The sequence below is a fragment of the Papaver somniferum genome, chromosome 8, assembly GCF_003573695.1.
Source record: "Papaver somniferum cultivar HN1 chromosome 8, ASM357369v1, whole genome shotgun sequence".
Taxonomy (NCBI): Eukaryota; Viridiplantae; Streptophyta; class Magnoliopsida; order Ranunculales; family Papaveraceae; genus Papaver; species Papaver somniferum.
In genome coordinates, this window is record NC_039365.1 from 70,991,086 (window position 1) to 71,012,591 (window position 21,506).

The 21,506-nt window shown below is 41.1% G+C and overlaps 1 protein-coding gene across 1 annotated transcript; it reads left to right on the top strand.

Annotated features, from left to right (window-relative positions):
* The first annotated feature begins 20,764 nt into the window (after window positions 1-20,764).
* Window positions 20,765-21,456, top strand: LOC113302457 (calcium-binding protein KIC-like). The gene has a single exon (XM_026551367.1). It carries the CDS (start codon window positions 20,859-20,861, stop codon window positions 21,243-21,245), a length of 387 nt encoding a protein of 128 aa, XP_026407152.1. The 5' UTR covers window positions 20,765-20,858; the 3' UTR covers window positions 21,246-21,456.
* The last annotated feature ends 50 nt before the right edge of the window (window positions 21,457-21,506 follow it).

Here is a 21,506-nt window from a genome sequence, read left to right on the forward strand (position 1 = left end):
TTAGTCCATACAAATTGCCGAAACGAAATATTGGGTGTGGTTGTTAGACCCTCGCGTTTTCAATTAGTTCTTTCTGTAATTATGATTCTTTAATTCGATAATCTAGACTGATGATTCAGTTAGGATGTAATTATAATAACAAAGAAGGTTTACTATTTGGGGCGTCACACGGTGGTAGGACGGTCCGGTTCAATATGTAACGGCAGTATAGTAGTAAGGCCAGTATTGGATTGCAAAGATGGAAAGGTGTGACGCTGGTTCAATATGCACCAGCGATAAGAGGAGGAGGCCAATACTGGAGAAAATATAGCGCTGGTGCAATAGATCGTTGGGACAGTGAAGGCACTGGCACTTATTTTACCAGAAGCCAATGCTAAGATGGTGAGGTGTTGATGCTTATTGCACCAGCAATAAGAGCATCCCAACGTCGGGGAGGTGAGGCGTTAGTGGAATATTCTATAGCGTTTTAGAGAAGAATCGGCGTTAGGAAGGTAGGCGATGGTGATGGTACGTGTCACAACAATGATCAAATGGTGTTTGTCGTGCTAGAGAGGCAATGATGCAATGCTCTTGGCTATCAGATCTTAGGTATGCGCTATGGCATTTACCTTGTGGCATATGTTATTGTATTTGCACAAGTCGCATTTAAATTGATATTTGGCCTCGGGGAATTCTATTGCAGAATTATTGTACCCGTGATAGATTAAGTTGCTCTATACTAGCAGGCAATCCAACTAGAAGGTTGATATTTATTGGAGAACTAGGTCAAGGAAGAGAGTAATACAGAAGTATGGTCCGAATACATTTATCCAGTATAGTCAGAGAGCATCTGGGAGAAATTGCAACGAGCACCAGTAGCATTTCAAGGACAATGTTGCTCTATACTAATAGGCAATCCATTTAAGAGTTGTACAGTATAGATATATAAGTACTGAGATACTTGGTAAATATATAAATATATATCGAATGCAGAGAGTTCAGACGGGTGAAGTTCTAGTCCTTATGAATATATATAAAAAGCGGTCGAGATTTATCTAGGAGGGATAGATCTACGTCCGTGGTTTTTCAACTAACCATTATAAATACTTTATTAATTAGTGTCCTGCTAATAGCTCATGATGAATGATTAGTTAATTTTTCATGATAAATGTTCATTTAGTGAATCTAACAAATATATATTTTTATTGATAAATAATTTTATTAAAAACTATATATGTATATATATATATATATATATATATATATATATTGATCGGTAAAGAATTGGTGCTGGCGAGTTTCGAATTCAGGTAACTGGTACCATCACCCAATGACTTTACCATTGTACTACAGTAATCCCGGTTAAAAATTATATTAATATTTTTTAATTGTGGTAGTGAAAGAAGCAGTGGGTGGTGGAGACAGTGGCGGGCATTTGTGAGTGGTGGAGGTGGTAACATTACTGGTGGTGGAAACAATAGTGGGCGTGGCTGGTTTTTACGTACGGTGGTGGATGTTAGTGAATAATAGTGGACAATAATAGTTTTATGTCTTTGCAAAATGGGCAACATTTTATTGTGATAGATGTAGTTGGATGTTTTTAGCACAACTGATAAGAAAAAAACACAAATATTTTGAGGAGGATATTAAATCATATAAGACAATATGATCGTGACCGCTGAATCACCCAAATGGGATCCCAGCTATTTATAGTACCCGATCGGATGAATCACATATTTTAGTTTTAAAATAAAATTGATTACATTTCCAGAATACAAAACAAAGTTTCGACAAGTTAGCCTAGTGAACGATGAAATTTATACTTGCAGAACATAAATCTACCGTTATAAATGATCATGTTTAATTAAAATTTAGTAATAAATGTTCAATTGATATTCCATAATAAATTTTTCTTTAGTTAATCAAATGGATATATTTTTGTTGATACATGATAAATTTATTTGATATTAACCATATCGGTAAGCATTAACGGTGGTTGTGACGGTGGGCAGTGGTGGGGATAATGGTGGTGGGTATTGGTGGGACTGGTGGAGTGGTGAGGATAATGTGGTGGTGGAACAAATAGTGGTAGTAGGATGAGAAATGGGTTCCTAAGATAAGTCAATTGAGCACTAATGGTGGTTGTGATGGTGGGTGGTGGTGGTGGATCGGCGTTGGGGATAATGGTGGTGGGTATTGGTGAAACTGGTGGAGCGGTGACGATAATGTGATGTGGAAGAAGTAGTGGTAGTAGGGTGAGAAAAGGTGTCCTAAGATAGGTAAATTATTTAGTCACCCATGGTTCATTTTTCTTTGTTTTGTTTTAATTTGATTTTAGTTTTCAAATTACTTTAAAAAAAAAATTAAAACAATTTTTAAAGGCCACATTTTTCCAAAAAAGAATATGTTGTGACTTTAAGATTTTTCGGGTAGGGGGCAGGAAGAAAAATGATACCTATAAAAAATTGACCAAACACAAGGCTACACGCGAATTAGTTGTAATCGGTTCAGTTTCTCACATCTCTCTTAATTCCCCTTTTTTGTCATGGTTCCTGTTTCTGTCATTATTTCTCCCCTACTTCATGGGATTATGCAAGTCAACGCTTGAATTAATTGTAATCGATTCAGTTTCTCACATTACTCTTTATTCTCATTTTTTGTCATGATTTATGTTTTTGTCATTTCTCCCCAACTTCGTGTAATTATGCCCGCTTGAGAAATAATTCATGATTATAGGTAAAGAGACAAGAGAAGAAATGGATCAAGAATTAAATATTATTATAAATTTTAGGAAAATGAATAAACACAAATCTATGTAAATTGGGAACCCAAAAATTTATATCAAAGAGAAAAACTAAATTCTAATGCCAACAGTTGCAAGATTAATCTAATTGATTTTAAAATAATTTTAGGTGTTTTAGTTTTGTTACAAGTTTGGTGAATGACCTTTGATGATATTTTTTTGAAGTAGTGAACGAAGTAATGTTCTACTGCCCAAAGGATTTGCTCTAACTATGTTTATCTCAAAGAGTTGTATGACTTACATACACAATATTAAAAGATTTGAGGATAAGGACATGTTTAATAACCAACTCCTCAAAACATGTAGACCTAGACCGATCGGTTCGATTCTTCTCAGACAATTACGACATGTATGAATCGATGGATACATTTGAAACATATATTCTTGCCTGTACCGTTACGGTACGGGTTAAGACCTAGTATATATATATATAACACCTATTACCATTACAGTCTGTATTCTTGATTCATGGGATCAAATATATAGATTTTAAATATTCTTCGTACATGAACAGAGGGATTATTACAATTTTCGCCTTCGGTAAAAGACCGCCATCAACAAGAGTATCTTCATTACCTGGACCAGCTATTATCAAAAATAATAATTTTGTTACTTTAACTCCTCACTGAAAAGAAATCTTAACAAACTCACATTCTAATTTTTAATGTTGTAGAGAATTTGATCAATTGTTTCCACATTAGCATGACAGTCATTTGATTTCTGCAAATGAGGATGGATTTCTGGTATCCAACTATCCTGCCTGATATTTATATTTTTTCTGCCACCGATGTTTCATAAGCCCAATTTCACTCATGTTGGTTATCCTATATAGGATATCCTTCCACATCCAAAAGTCAACATCTTTAGATTTTAATATACACTCGTGATATTGTTTTAAACAACATTAGTTTTTTCCATGGCTTTTTAAACTTCTCATCTTCTTAGGAATTCTAGAAAAAATGGGAGGAAATAACTTGGCGCTGGATGCAGTGGTTTAAGTAAACATTCAGACAAAGGGGATAAAAATCGTCATACAATTAAGTAATGTACTTATAGCATCCCCAAAAGAGTTTAGGCATCTTTTAAATTTGATGTTACCTAGGATTTTACATGCTCCCTCAAAAAAAAAAAATCTTCAACGACAGTGATATATGCAAAATGATAACTCGAATTAGATGGGAGTATTTATTTTTAAGGACTTTCATCCAAACCGATACCATGTATAAATTTTGAATTTTTTTTATATTATTATTTTGGAAATTATCCTTATAAAAAAGAAGATAAATGCATAAATATCCAAACTCTCCTAGAAATTAACGTAGGACATCCTATTCATCAGTTCTCCATTTCCTAGTTCTAATTTATTTCTTAATTAAGATTTTCTTTTCCAAGTTTCGGTTTATTTCTCAGTTTTTCTAGCCCTAATACTAGGAATCCTGAAGCCTATATAAAAAGGTATTATAATGTAGAGGTACACGACCCTATCAATGTATTTCTCTCTCTTTCCTCTGCAATTAAAAACTTAACAGGCTAAAAATCTTACCTTCTCGGGTCGGCCCCAAACACCTGTTTACCTTCTCTAATCTCCTCACCATCTTCACATCTTTTTAGGTTTTAAAGTCACTTAGGTTTTTTTCTTTCAAGATGTCAGGTTTTCGTTTTTTTTTCTTTCCATCTTTTATGCTTGTTTTGATTAAAGTGTTGCTCCACTTAAATCTAGTTCGTTTTCAAATCAGTGGGTTTGCCTCTATAATGGCGATTGAGCTTAGGGTTTTTGTTCTTGTTACAAGAACCAACCTGCAGCTACAAAAAGAAAAACATTAGGTTCACCAACAAAGCCATTAAGAACAACACCAATATCAGGATCATCAACAACAAGATCTCCAAAGGCACCATCAGGAACACTAATATCAAAAACACCAACAATAAAAAAGTTTCAGAAGACCGAGGAAGACGAAAATCAAGACAGATTCCAACGGATTCCGTTACATGAAGACCGATTTAGGTTATATTTGTTACCCTTGTTACTGTATCTTTGATAAAATCAGTGATATTAAGTTGGATCGATGGATCCTTTTATACCTATATATCACATGCTCTACTTTGATTTTATGAAAAGCCTTGAGAAATGGTTGGATACTTTGATCATTATATAGCCATATTTTGGTTTATGCATCGGGTAATTTTTCGTTTCAGGAAAAGTGATATTTTCACTCTGTGTCAGGAAAAATGATACTTTCACCCCGTTTCAGGAAAAATGATACTTCCACGCCGTGTCAGAAAAAATGATACTTTCGCGTCGATTTCCTTGGTCGATCGGCGCAGCGGTCATCTAGTTGTATGTTTAGTTGAACGGATAGTAGTTGTATGTTTAGTTGAACGGCTAGAATTTGATGACAAATGTAGGTACACATTTCATCTTCCGCCACGTGTCCACGAAGACACACGTGGAGGACATGCGGCTGAGAACATCAAGATATGATATCACACGTGGACAGCCAAGAGACGCGCCTTATCAAGATAGCGTCGCCACCCACCAGATCCAACGGTAGAGGATCGAGGAAGACGGAAGCACTAGAACACTGCGAAGCACTGAAGGATAACCCAAGATTCACTTTATCCTATCCCCAGAAAGATCTAAGATCTACGGCTGAGGATAGTCAGACTGACGCAGACAAGACATGGGCAGAGGACAGCTGTCTACCGCGGACAGACATCTCAACTACTCGCATTAAATACCCTCAAACAACATACATGTCAGTCAGCCTGTGGAGGAAGCGCAGATAACACTGAATATTCAAACGGAACACGCAGAGAAGACCAAGAACACGAAAACTTCTGCGTAAGCGGCACAAGACACAAGAGGATAAGGTTATAACGGGCCTCAGAAGTGGACCCCATGTAACCACCCTATATATACCCCTCTCTCCCAAGTGAAGAAAGGAGGAAGAAACATTGAGAAGAGAATAGAAGAGAGACAGAGAAATAGAGAAAGTGTAAGTGAGGTTCCTCCTGCTACGCAGGCTTATATTGGTCTCAAAGTCATTCGACTATTTCTGTAACCCTCACACATATAATGAAAAACCCAATCCCGGAGATAGAGATCTGAGTGAGAATCATATAAGTTAATCGTTTTGTCTATGTTCATACATCTATACTTTATATATTCAATTCGTTACTTATGGCATATCATGTTCGTACATTTTATACTTCGTCCACTATTTATCTTATTGTATGAGCCAAGGACAATGATTGTAGTTGATGAGACGAGGAACAGTATTAGAACTCTGAGTCAAGGATTCGACATAACCAATCCATTCCCTTCAGGCGCAGCCTATTTACTGTATTATCATGAGTTTGCGCGCATTGTTTGTGAATACTCAGATGACATTAATCTGCGTGTTCACAATCTGGCGCTAGAAACAGGGACATTCATCCCGGTAAAAGATTTATCTTCTCCTGTGACTTGTTTCAGGCTTCGTTTTCTGAAAATAACGATGTATGGAACACTACGGTTTTTTCCGTTCATGATTTCAAAAACCAAAATTATGAACAGATCCGCGTTTATCTAAGTAGATCTGATTTTTCATGCATTTTCTAAGTTTGCACACCTTTGAAAACTAAAATTATGAACAAATCCGCGTTTATCTAAGTGGATCTGATTCTTCATGCATTTTCTAAGTTTTCACACCTTTGAAAACTAAAATTATGAACAGATCCGCATTTATCTAAGTGGATCTGATTCTTCATGCATTTTCTAAGTTTTCACACCTTGGAAAACTAAAATTTTGAACAGATCCGCGTTTATCTAAGTGGATCTGATTCTTCATGCATTTTCTAAGTTTTCACACCTTTGAAAACTAAAATTATGAACAGATCCGCGTTTATCTAAGTAGATATGATTTTTCAAGCATTTTCTAAGTTTTCACGTCCTTGAAAATCAAAACTTCGAACAGATCTGCGGTCATCTACATAGATGGGTGCCTTTCGTATCTTCAAGATTTTACACCTTTGAGAACTCAAAATTCTAATAAACATCACGTGGGACCCATTGTCTTCGTGATTTTTTCTCTCTTTTTCAGGGAAATATTAAAAGATGGAGAAAAGCAAATATATCGGGAAGGCAAAAGCTTCGTCAAAAGAGATGCCAAGGACAACCCCAGTGGTAACTAGGAGTAAGCAGAGAGGTAAAAAGCTGAAGGCAGCGGATAGGGCGCAGGATAATGCGGAAAGCACGGCCCCCATCAATGCCAACATCATCGCAGCAAACATAGTAAATGCCGCGGCAGCCAAAGCAGGAGCTTCAAGAGCTGGCGGATCCAAGGTTGGAGCTCCCAGAATAACCAATGCTCAACTACAGGAACATCAGGAAGCCGTAGCAGAGTCAGGAATACAACAACCCCCTCTATGAGATGCCCTTAACCAACGAACAGAACATACCTTTCCCGACCAAGCAACCGCTTCTAATAGCAGGTCAACCCTCACAACAACCGTCGGGGTCCCAGGGTGCACGGTTAGATCCACCAGAGCCAGTAATACATATCGTGGATGAGAAACAGACCATAGCCGCCGATGAGCGATTACGGGCAGGAACACCAAATCAAGGGTCAAATCATTTCGCTCAGATGATGGCCGAGCTGGCAGAATTAAGGAAGAACCAGAAGGCATACTCAGATGTTGTGGCGATATTAGCACAAGAGAACCAAACACTCAAGGAAAGAATCATCCATATCGCATAGGTATAAAACTAACGCGACGAAGCTAACTCCAAGGCTGTAGCACCTAATCAAGATAGAAGAATGGTGATAGCAAACAACCCGATTCCATTGAACCGAAGAGGAGCAAGGAGCAGCCAAAGATCAGACCCTGAGTACAATCCCGAGAACTCGGACTACTACGATGGTACCACCCTCCTAAGAGCAAAATCTACCATTCGTGAAGAGCACCAAATCGCAATGGAAAATCTGCGTGCTGAGATGCTGGCAGAAATCAAGGAGCTAAAAACTAGGCAGGGAGGCGGAAGACTAGAGCAAGTGATGAAGGAAGCAAACACTACCCCGCTGACGCCACACTTGGCCAGGGTTTCCATACCGCAGAAATGTTCGGTTCCTGCTTTCGATTGCTATGACGGGTCAGCTGATCCTGCGGCTCATCTTCGATATTATAATCGAATGATGGCCCGTTGGGATAATGAAGACTCCATACTGTGCAGATACTTCCCATCAAGTCTAAAAGGTCCGCGTTATCATGGTTCGATAACCTGCCGTCAAACTCCATCGATTCCTACGACCAACTCACAGAAAAATTTCTGGCAACATACATGTACAACAAGGTTGTCAATACCGGCATGGACAAGCTATTCTCGCTGGAGATGAAATACAAAGAGACCATTAGAGAATACACTAATATATGGCACAAGATTTTCCAAGCTATTGGCAACGTAGATCTTGTGGTTAATATCAACTGCTACAAATGGGGGATGGACAGGATGAGTCCTTTGTTTGTGGAGATCCACGATACCATCCCTACCACCGAATGAGATCTCCGGATAATCATAGAAAAACATGCAAGGTTAGAGGAAATTCAGCGTGAAAATCCCAGAGCTCATACTCAACGTCCCACACGCACAAATTCCGTGGATCAAGCCAGCGGGTCCAAAAGAGGAATCACAGAAGAGCATCCCAACACAGAAAGGAAAGAACGAAGGGATGCTAGACGAAGAGATGATCGAAAATTTGAAGATCAAGTCTATACCAAGCTGAATACCAGTTATTCGCGCATCCTGAGAGAGATCAAAGGGAGGGAGAACTTCGATTGGCCATGGTACAAGGGAAAGCAGCCTCCTAGATCAGAAAAATCCAAGGAATACTGTGAATACCACTGTTTCAACGGTCATCAAACAGAAAAGTGCAAAAATCTCAAGATAATGATTCAAAAACTAATCGACGCAGGAGACCTGAAGCAATATATACAGAAGATTGATAACGAATATAGAACCAAGAGAGGAAAGCAGGTTCAATTACCGGAAGGCAACCGCACCCTCAACACGATTTCATGTTCAGAGATTCAAGGACCATCCCTAACCACCCAGATTGGGAAGAGATTGAGAAAACAATTCGAAGATTATTGTGAGCTTTATAAGATCGATGGGAAAGAGGTAAACGAGCACGAACAATGGATGGACGCGCCCATGACCTTCGACGCAGACGATGTGGAAGAAGACATGGAAGACCATAATGATCCTCTAGCCCTCACACTCCCAATAGCAGGGTGCAATGTCAAGAAAATTCTCATCGATGAAGGAAGCTCAGTCAACGTCCTGTTCTATGACACGTTCAAACGTATGGAACTCAACGACGAGCAACTGCTGTCATCTTACTACACCATCTACGGATTCAACGGCGCAGCTACAAAGCCCCTAGGGGACATTGTCTTACAAGTAGACGCGGGTCCCATGAAAGTTTACACTCTATTCAGAGTCGTAGATGCACCTTCACCTTACAACGCCATCATCGGAAGAAGATGGGTTCACAAGCTCAAAGGAGTAGCGGCAACTTACCATCAATATCTCAGATTCCCAACACCCTAGGGAGTCATGGAAATTAAAGGAGACCAAGTAACTGCGCGGGAATGTCAGACCTTACAGAATCAGATCAATAACGAGAGGGAAGAAAACCACCAGTCCCGAAGAGCCAAAAATAAGAAAATAACCATAGATACATATCTGGAAGAAATCTCCGGAAAAAGCCTCCTGGACGTGAGCACCACTGGCAGCGCAGAAGCCAGCACCTCCACGACAAAAGAAGATGGAGAGCACACCAAATAGCAATCAAAGAATATTCCTCTCTTGGGGGAACCAAAACCCACGTTTACGCCTGTCGAAGCAGCTAAAGAAATCAACATAGGTACTGAGGGAAATCCGAAGATTATCAGAATAGGAACCTTGATGTATGAAGAAAGAGAAGCCGCGCTAATCAAACTTCTAAAGGAATACGCGGACATCTTTGCTTGGAAATTAGGGGACTTGACGGGAATTGACCCAAAGTTAGTTCATCACGAACTTCGAATAAAACCAGGTACCCCCCGTTTTAGGCAGAAGGTGCGCAAAGTAGCTCCAGAATACCATCGAGCAGTTGAAGTGGAACTCCGCAAACTACTGGACGCAGGATTCATCAAAGAAGTTAAGTACCCAACATGGATCTCTAACATGGTCATCGTACCGAAAAAAAATGGCGGAGTAAGGATATGCATCGACTTCACCAACCTCAATAAGGCTTGCCCTAAAGATAGCTATCCACTACCAAGCATTAACCAACTTGTTGAGGCAGTTGAAGGATACGAAGAAATGCCATTCATGGATGGATACTCTGGATACAATCAATTATTCCTAGCAGAAGAAGATCAACAACATACAACATTCTATACACCACACAGCCTCTATTGCTACGTAAGAATGCCTTTTGGATTGCGAAACGCAGGGGCAACCTACCAAAGAATGGTGGATGCAATTTTCAAACCATGGATTGGAAGTACGCTGGAAGTATATGTGGATGATATGCTCGTTCAAAGCAAGATGCGCAAAGATCATCACCAAGACCTAAAAGATATTTTCCAAGCAATGACAGTGCACAACATGAAGGTAAACCCAGAGAAGTGCGCTTTTGGTGTCACTTCCGGAAAGTTCCTCGGATATTTAGTGACGAAGAGGGGCATTGAAGTCGATCCCGCTAAAATTGAATCCATCGTAACAATGTCATCCCCAAAGAGTTTAAAAGAGGTTCAGAAACTCAACGGTTCGCTGGCTGCGCTAGGGAGGTTCATATCCAGGTCCTCGGACAGATGTAAGCACTTTTTTAACATTCTCAAAAAAGGAAGCAAATTCGAATGGAAGACAGAGTGCGAGGAAGCTTTTCGAAATATCAAAGAATACCTGGCTGAGATCCCTATATTACAAAGACCAGACCCTGATGAAGTGTTGGAACTATACATAGCAGCAACAGAAGATGCAATCAGCGCAGTATTGGTTAAAACCAATACGAAGATAGAGCAGCCCATCTATTACATCATCAAGACTCTGAACGCAGCAGAAAGAAACTACACGAAGATCGAGCAGCTCATCTTGGCGTTAGTATGGGCAACCCTGAAACTCAGAACATACTTTTTGACTCACTACGTCCGCGTCCCATGCAAAGCTCCGCTAGAAGCAGTCCTTAAAAACGCAGGAAAAGTAGGCAGAATTGCAAAATGGAATACTCACCTAGATCAATTCAATATCATCCATGAACTACATCACTCTCAGAAGTCACAAGTATTAGCAGATTTCCTAGCAGACTTACCATTGGATAACTGTGAAGAAGTCATCATCGAAGGACGAAAGGCAGCAGGACTACCAGAAATGGACGAAGGTAAAGACCCTATAGACATCTTGGAACCAAAAAATCCTAGGCAATGGGAAGTCTTCCTAGATGGGTCGAAAAATAAAAAAGGGGCGGGGATAGACATCGTAATCACCACCCCAATAGGAGACATGATCATACATGCTTTAAGGTTAGAATTCAAGGGGCATACCAACAACATAGTTGAATATGAAGCAGTGGTACATGCCCTTCAGTTGATAATAGAAATGGGCATAACTGACGCGCGTCTAAAAAGCGATTCACAGCTGGTCATCCGACAAATAGGGTTGCAATATAATGTTTATGACAGAACATTGTCAGCATACATGGAATTGGTGCAAACAATGGCATCACAAATCCCAAACATCAAATTCCGACACCTGGCAAGGAAGGAACTCAGGCACGCGGATGCCCTGGCCTACATATCATCGATGCTCAGAAACGAGGACGTCAAAGCAATCAAAGTAACTAGGATTTACGAGCCTTCAATTGATATTCAAGAACTCTGCGTTGCACAACAGAGGAACCACACAGAAGAATATATTGCAGATGATGACGTGGGAGAATTCATCGCGGATGATTTCCAAGAAGACGACATCATGGCTAAGGCAGTTCAAGATGAAGACTTCAGCAAAGAAGAAGATTGGAGATCTGAGATTCATCTTTTCCTAAAAGAAAGAATTCTACCCTCAGATCTAAAACAAGCCAAAAAAATACAATCAAAGGCAGGAAGATATGATCTGAGAAAAGAATTTTTTTACAAAAATCTTTTCTCGGACCATTATTACGTTGCATATCCAGATCCAAAGGACATTTGATTTTGAAAGACATACACCACGGCGACGCAGGCAATCACAACGGAATGAGATCCCTAGCAGATAAGACGAAAACTCAAGGATATTACTGGCCAACAATGATACGAGACGCTGCAAGAATGTCACGAAGATGCGAAGAATGCCAGCGTTTCGCCAAAAAAATCCACGCACCAGCAACAATCTTAAATTCAGTAGACAACCCTTGGACATTCTCAAAATGGGGCATAGACATCGTGGGTCCCCTAATCGAAGGATCAAGGAAGAGAAGATTATTGGTAGTGGCCACGGACTATTTCAGAAAATGGGTAGAGGCTAAAGCCCTGGCAAGGATTCGAGACGCAGATGTCTTCACATTCATTTTTCAAAACATCATTTGCAGGTTTGGCATACCAGCTGAGATTGTATCTGACAATGGCAAGCAATTCCAGGGAAAAAACATCGACTTACTCTTCGATACTTTCAAAATTCGAAAGAACAAGTCAACACCAATTTACCCTCAAAGCAATGGTCAGGCAGAAGCCACAAACAAAACCCTCGCACTCATCCTCAAAAAGCAGTTGGACGAATACAAGAAGCGTTGGTGTGAGCAACTACACAACGTTTTGTGGGCTTATAGGACAACTCGAAGATCAGCCACGGGAGAATCCCCATTCTTACTCACCTATGGAGCCGAAGCTATTATCCCAACAGAAATAATCATGCCAACTACGAAGACTGAAGCATGGGAAAAGAACCTCACAACGGACATGATGTTGGAAAGGTTGGATGATCTAGAAGAGAGGAGGGACGCAGCACTACAAAAAAATGGAAAACTATCAAAGGAAACTAGCAAGGTAGTATAATAAGAGGGTTAAGCTTAGAAATTTCGTAGAAGGGCAGTATGTGCTGAGGACCATTCCCCAATACCAACGAGAAAAGAAGTGGGGAAAATTAGCACCAACATAGGGGGGACCCTTCGTCATACATGATGTTGTAGGAAATGGGTCTTATTATCTGCGCAACCTAAAAGGGGAGATCCTCAAACACCCATGGAATGCAAAATATCTCAAGCCATACTACCCGTAGAGGGCAATGCAGACCTGCATCTACGTGAAGAGCGCCAGAAGAAGAAAACGACGCTTGCGATCGACATGTTTCTATCTCTGAGAGAGGAATATCAAACCTCAACCTATCAATCAAGCAAACTTTTGGAAAAAAATAGTCAATACATGGAGCAACATAGTAACAAGACGACTGCGTGTAAATATAACACCTCACGAGAACCCTACACCTATAAATACAGCCTCCGCGTCAATACTTCATCCTCCTGTTTTTTACTATTTGCTACCTCAGAGATTCCATCAATGGAATTCTTTTAAATCTAACTCACCAAACTGAATAGACACTTTAACCCTCTTTCACCCGTGGACGTAGACACTCTGTTGTCGAACCACGTAAACGCTGGTGTTAATTGTTGTTCTATTTTACTTGGGGAAAGTAGTCACCTACAATCTCTCGGGACTCCCCTACCAGCGTCTATAAGTGTAGGACCATGGGGAAGGCATCCAGCAGAAAGAGATACCCAACCAATCTTATGGCAGCGGGTTGACGGAATGATCGTACATACCAAACAACTCATATCCTAGAACGCTGCCCCTACCCCCACCGTCTGGGAATCCTCTGGCCCAGGATTAGCCAGCGGGGTGACAGGTCTCAAGACGTTCACGAAGATACACATATCTTCGGGTTCGCACTCAAACACTTCACTTACACTTATGGCAGCGAGTCGACGGAATGAACGTACATTCCAAACAATTCATATCCTAGAACGCTGCCCCGACCCCCACCGTCTGGGAATCCTCTGCCCAGGATTAGCCAGCGGGGTGACAGGTCTCAAGACGTTCACGAAGATACACATATCTTCGGGTTCACACCCAAACACTTCACTATCCCTGATTACAGTCAGTTATATTCCAAATTAACCATAACAATTATCAATTCATTAAAAGTTGATTACAGGCTTGGCAATGGTACGCGGAAACAAGAAAATACAAAAGGAATCTCACGAAGCCTCATAATCAACAAAGATCAACTCTCTACAAAAATCTACTTGGATGGTTCAACCCCACCAGAAGGTTTAGCAATCTTCCCCTTCTGCGTTGAAGGTACGCTCCCACCCGAGGAAGGGCCTGAAGAACCAGATGCAGGGGGCAGGGGTTTCTCACGGCGCGGATAGTTCCTGATAAGGTCATGCTCGGTCTTCAGATCATACTCAATGTTATCCAGAATTTTGTTGGTCTCTTCCACTAGCTGACACCGAGCCTTGTACGCAATAACAGTATTCATCATCTCAGCCTTTGACAACAACGAGGAAAGGCGACTCACTTCCTTCGAAGCGGCTTGGGCAGCCTCGTCCCTTGCTGTAGCTAAACCTTTATGATAATTAATCTGACTTTCCTGATGCACTAATTGAGATTAAGCCTCCGCAAGCTCTTCATTTGCAGTACGAAGCTGTCCTTGGAGCTCTGCAAGGAAAAGAAAAACGCAGATGGTTAGGTCCAGGAAATTGCAGAATCACACACGATAATACAAGCATATACATTCGACTCTCGCCGAAGCTATTTCATATTCGTTAACAGCCGCATCACGGGCTTCACCAAGAAAATCATACTCATCTGACAACTTCTTATAATACGCTTGAAGCGTTGAAAGGGCGTACTGACTCGTATCTAATTCTACCTGTTTCATTGAATCCAAGTGTCGAAGATGATTGACCTCATTGTTTAACCCCTCCAGACCCTTGTTGAGCCGATACATATTTACTTCAAGATTCCTCTCAGCCTCAGCTTGGCGTACCACATCAGCCGTAGACGCAGCTAAAGCTTTGCTAAGAGCACCAGCCTCAGCCCTAGCGTCATCTCTCTCCCTAGCAAGACACTGAAGGTAATCTTTAACATCAGAATACTGAGAAGAACGATCTTGACGCAATTCTTCTTCCAAGAGATTGATTTTAGCTTCCAATGATGAGACCTGTTCTCGAGATTCACGAAGATTATCATGCGTCCACAACAACGTTCCATCAAACAAACGACGATCATTGTTATATTGGTTCTGCAAATCAATCATTTGGAATCGTCTGACCCGCCACTTCTCTGTCAGAGCATTATGTTCATCGGCACGAGCATTCCACTTATCAGCTTCGCTCTTTATCTTCTCTACCAACTCTGCGATGCGAGATTTCTGACGATGTCTCTCTTTTCGAAGCCATACTAACTCAGCAACTCCACCCACTGAAGATAGGGTGGGGGAGGGAGACTCAGACAGAAAACTAATTACGGTAAAGGACAACAGCAAGGAAGAGAGCAGATAATCAAACCTGTAACAGCCGAAGAATTCTTCTTGGTCTCCTCCAACTCACTACGAACCATAGAAAGATCATTACGAAGCTTCTCCTCCTCCTTGACTTGTTTCTCCTTAAACTTGAGGAGACTCTTCAACTCACATATCTCCCTATCCCTATCAGCGATGACAGTCTCAGCCGCAGTAATCTCCTCTTCCCGAAGACGAAGCTTAGCCTCCAACTTAAGGGATTTGGCCTTAAAAAACTGGTACAACATGTGATTGCAGTGCTCACTCCTCATCATTTGCGAATCAGAAGATTAGAACACCCTGACTCTAAAAATTGCTAAAAACTGATATCAGGCAAAATGATAAGAGAATTCACCTCTAACATCCGTTGTTGGGGAAATCCATACTGATACCCATCAGCCAACGGCATCATATTGCAACATTCGAGGAAGCGTCGACTACTAGAGCAGCCTCCGAGGCCCGAAGATTCTTATCCCACGCTACTGCAACCTGGTCCTCGGGAGACAATTGCATCATCTTACGGGTATAGGCGTCAGATTTCTTCTCACCCTCCACCACAGGAGCTGGATTGGGTATGAACATCAAGTTCTTCTTCTTAAACCAAGCTAAGATGGCATCATCACCCTCCAGGATCAGTGACTGAGGAAAATCATCTCCAGAAGACCCAACCGAGGCCTTACCCACGTCTGTGAATTTAGCACTCGAAGAGTTCGAGGCTACTCATGGGTCCAAATCTGGAAGGTCTCTAGCACCGCTCCCCTCTGAAACATCACTAGCATCCACGACTCCCTTACCCTTCCCGTCCACCTTGTTAGAATTACCAAGCACATCCCAGTCATCATTGGGGGAAAGCAGATTGAACTCAGAAGCCAGGCCCAGGGCAGCGTTTATGTCAAAACCTTCCTCCGCAGAATAAATCCGACCAAAGGAAAACTCCTGATACATAGCAGGAATTTCACCACCAGCACCCTCATCACCAAGGACAGTGCTATCATCACCAGCATCACTGCAACCCGCAGGATTAGCTTCGGCACCAGCATCATGACACCCTGCGGGATTAATCTCACCACCAATACCGCTGCCACCAGCGGTAGTATTCCCTTCAACAAATTCATCATCATCATGACTGGGAGGGGATGTATCAGTACACTCTTCTATGTCAGACACATCTTCATCCTCGCCAAGCTCAGTCACAGGACTGTTAACTTCTTCATAAAGCTCCGCCTCCTCGATTGTTGCGGTGGTGGACTACTTGGGATTTATCCTCCTCTTCTTCGTCGCCTAAAAAGACAAGGCACAAGAATAAAAATCCCTGACTTTGAAAAGAATTAAAACTGCCTCAACTAAAGGACAATGCATATAGAAATCTTACCTTGACAACCGCAGCATTCTTCGCCTGAAGATCAGCATTGGAACTCTCTTCGTCATCTCCATCAACAACATCGAGGGCATATTGGAAATTCATGCCCTCAAAATTCAAAAGCCAAGGACGAAAATTCCCATAACGAGCAGGAGGAGCCGTACGTATCTGGCTATCTGCGGTAGGACGCTATCCTTGCGGACCTGGAACCCACCCCCAAGCCCAGGGACCAACAACCTCAATAACAGTTGCGTGCCATTCATAGTCATGATCACGCTTGATCCGCTCACGAGTAGGAAACACCAGTTTGTTAGTAGAATTCTCCGTACCCGGGACGTACTTCACCTTAGCACCACTTACTTCACTCAGAAGGCGGATCTCACCACGAGGAGCGGCAATATTCCGAAGACTCACACTCCACGGTTTACGATTCCTACTGTTAACATAGTCACCGAAAGACTTGTTAAAATTCTCAGGCGTATACCACTCCCTTTCCTCAGGGTTGGAAACATAAAGAGTCATCATTGTCTCTCATTTGCTCCGAAGATAACACTCCCTCAGTGCACGAAGATGATTCCCATGAAGTTGGGAAATAGAGCGACAATGTGTGTTCTTCGAAGAACCCTCTCGACCAGCCAACACATCATAATAAAAAGAATCCCCAGACTTGTACAAAGGCAACATCAGACCCGCTTCAAAGGCCCCCACCGTGGTCAGCAGATGAAATTCATCAAACTTATACGTCGATATCATCTCATAAGTAATATCATCATCAGCAGCGTAAAAACGAACATCGAATAGTTCAAGACCATGTTTTTCCTTGAAAACCTCCAGATCAATATGTTTGAAGGTCACTTTCTTCTCCCCAACAGCGAAGCTGCGTATCTCCTGAGAAATATCCTCCTCCTCCACGAGATCAGGCGCAAAATCCTTCGAAGGGTTTCTATCAGAAGCTTTTCTCTTAGGCTGAACCTTAGATGCATCAGTCTTCGAAATCAATTCTTTCGAAGACCTCCCCTTGGGTTGAGACACTAGAGGGGGAGGTAGAGGATGTTGGTGAGACGCGGAAGGAGGCGCCACTGACCGAAGAGGTAGGACATCTCGCGTTCTCTTAGAATCATCACACGGATTAGCTGAGGGACGAGAAACAACATACCGGGAGCCAGGAGTCTCTTTTGGCCGGTCCCCCTTCTGCGTATTCCCTCTATGCGACTCACTCCTCTTAGAAGTTAAGAGCCTCTGACCAGAAGAAAACGAAACCCTATGACCGCGGGCATCACCTTGGGAAGATTTAGACGAACCTCCACCAGGCAGAGAAACATCAGGATCCCTACGCGGAGGAGATCTACGCGGACTAGGTGGTGGAGTTTGATAAGAAACCCGCGGATGATCAACCATGTCTGCGTAGTACACAAACAAGTTTCAGATTTCCGCGGATACAAAACGAAAATAAAAAAACCCAATTTTTATCCAGTTCTTCATAATCATGAACCAGATGGAAAATAAGAACAAAACCTAAATAAAAAGAGGAAATAACAAATAGGGGCAACCATGCACGAAGGACGATATTATTACTGTTTATAATGACGAACAGGGGCGATCATACACACATCTATATACATGTTCTTCATCACAAACACATATAGCAGCAACAGAAAACAAACATATTTTTCAAAAGATAATCAAACACAGTAGAACCACTTATCTATAAAGGAAAAATCAGGGTCGTAAAGAAAGCTTCGAGGAACAACAACAGCAACAGCAGAAAAGCTCCGAGGAACGACAACAGCAGCAGCAACAAAGACAAAAACAACAGCAGCAACAACAACAATTAATAACAAGGAAACAAAAGCAGAAAACAAAAGTTCTGAGGAAAGAGAAGGAATGAAATTTATGACTAGAGAATTTCCATATTCCTTCTCATATATATATACAAAGAGAAATAAAACCGCCCCACTACCCAAGAAGAAGTTATTGCAAATAGTGGGGAACATACCCTAAAATCTAGGAAAATAATAAAGATGAAGAGAGTAACAAAGAGAAATAAAACCGCCTCATTACCCAAGAAGAAGTTATTGCAAATAGTAGGGAACGTGCCCTAAAATCTAGGAAAATAACAAAGAGAAGATGAAGAGAGTAACACGTTTTTTCTTCCCACTTCGACTAACCGCCCAGTAGGATGAAAAGGGGCAAATTGTAGGTACACATTTCATCTTCCGCCACGTGTCCACGAAGACACACGTGGAGGACATGCGGCTGAGAACATCAAGATATGATATCACACGTGGACAGCCAAGAGACGCGCCTTATCAAGATAGCGTCGCCACCCACCAGATCCAACGGTAGAGGATCAAGGAAGACAGAAGCACTAGAACACTGCGAAGCACTGAAGGATAACCCAAGATTCACTTTATCCTATCCCCAGAAAGATCTAAGATCTACGGCTGAGGATACTCAGACTGACGCAGACAAGACAGGGGCAGAGGACAGCTGTCTACCGCGGACAGACATCTCAACTACTCGCATTAAATACCCTCAAACAGCATACGTGTCAGTCAGCCTGTGGAGGAAGCGCAGATAGCACTGAATATTCAAACGGAACACGCAGAGAAGACCAAGAACACGAAGACCTCTGCATAAGCGGCACAAGACACAAGAGGATAAGGTTATAACGGGCCTCAGAAGTGGACCCCATGTAACCACCCTATATATACCCCTCTCTCCCAAGTGAAGAGAGGAGGAAGAAACATTGAGAAAAGAATAGGAGAGAGACAGAGAAATATAAAAAGTGTAAGTGAGGTTCCTCCTGCTACGCAGGCTTATATTGGTCTCAAAGTCATTCGACTATTTCTGTAACTCTCACACATATAATGAAAAACTCAATCCCGGAGATAGAGATCTGAGTGAGAATCATATAAGTTAATCGTTTCGTCTATGTTCATACATCTATACTTTATATATTCAATTCGTTACTTATGGCATATCATGTTCGTACATTTTATACTTCGTCCACTATTTATCTTACTATATGAGTCAAGGACAATGATTGTAGTTGATGAGACGAGGAAGAGTATTAGACTCATGATAATACAGTAAATAGGCTGTGCCTGAAGGGAATGAATTGGTTATGTCGAATCCTTGAGCGCGCATTGTTTGTGAATACTCAGATGACGTTAATCTGCGTGTTCACACAAAAGACAGAGAACAACGAAATAGGAATCCAGAAAAAGATTGATTGATAGGAAAGTGACGGGTCCATAACGAAGCTTCTTGGAACCTCTAATAACAAAGACAAACTGAATAATAAAACAAGAAATTACAAGCAAAATCATTATGATGCCAACAACTACTCCACAAAATTTGGTTCAAAACCCACCTTCCTAGAAATCTGATTTTTTTTCTTCTAAATGGTTCAAGAGGAAAGGATAATTGTGACGAAGTGCTATCCACTCCTTGTAGCACCATCAAGTTTGATAGTTTGTAATGCTATTAACAGTTAATGTTCCTCACGATCTAAATTTTAATCGAGTGGGCCCACCTTGAAGGAAAGTTGGAGATTATTTGTAGTTGATCAAAATTATTTTAGATTTAGAGTTCAGATAGATGCTATGCTGCCTATGCAAATAGGAAGAGTTTTAGAGCTCAGATAGATGCTATGCAAATAGGAAGAGAAGTGAAATTATGTAGCAAATTCGCATGAATATTGATAGAATTCATATAACATCCTATCAATATGGGTGAATTCATGTAGCGCATTTTCAACGATAGAATTCTAAGAGGCTTCATTTTAGCGGGACGGATTTTTTACATAGATTCCAGCATTCAGAGACGACTAGGTCCAGGGGTGCACCCTATCACGGTTTTACTGTCAGCATAGCAGACTCAGCACCCACTAATCTAAAATGTACCCAATAAAAATAATAGTAGAAGAAAAGGTTAAAACTATCTGATGGTCAGGATTATATCAGTAGTACCGATACAGCACACCTCCTCGTATTACCCTATCTATACCCTCTCGAGGACAAAAAGAAGGACTACCTTTTTCATTAATTGTTTATAAAGGTAACCACCTTATGTAGTGTTTAGTCCACTACAGAAACTTCTCATTTCTTTGTGTTTGTGGTTCAATTTCAATAAACTCAAAAATAGAAAGAAATATGGGAGATAATGAAAGTATGACTAATTATGAAGATTTACTACCAGTAATGGCAGAGAAGCTAGACGTAGAAGGCTTTGTAACAGAATTATGTGGTGGATTTAGGGTTCTGTCTGATCCAGGAAGAGGGTTAATAACATCAGAAAGTTTAAGAAAGAATTCCAAGTATTTAGGAATAGAAGAAATGAGTAAAGAAGATGCTCAAGAAATGGTAGGAGAAGGTGATCTTGATGGTGATGGAGCTCTAAATGAAAATGAATTTTGTATCTTAATGGTTAGACTTAGTCCTGGTATGATGGAGGATGCTGAAATTTGGCTTGATAAAGCCATAAAGGAAGAACTTAAGCAAACATCTGCTTCTACTACTGCTGCTATGACTTCAATTTAGGTATCTCTTAATTGTATTTGATTATTAAGTTTATTAGTAATTTGTATGAAATAATCTTGTAGATAGTTAACTACTTTGTGGCGTAAAACTTTGGTCATATTTCCCCCATGAATCCACGATGCTTTTCTGTGTTTGTTTTTTGACGAACGAATGTTGTGGTTGAACTGGTACCACGAGTTATGACTTTTAACAATGTCAAGACTTTTCGTTAGTCTTTGTGGAAACGGTCTACGGACTCTCATGCTGATGGAATTTTCTCCC

Excerpts from the sequence above, each read along its gene's own strand:
- LOC113302457 (XM_026551367.1), top strand. The coding sequence starts at position 20,859 with ATGGGAGATAATGAAAGTATGACTAATTATGAAGATTTACTACCAGTA.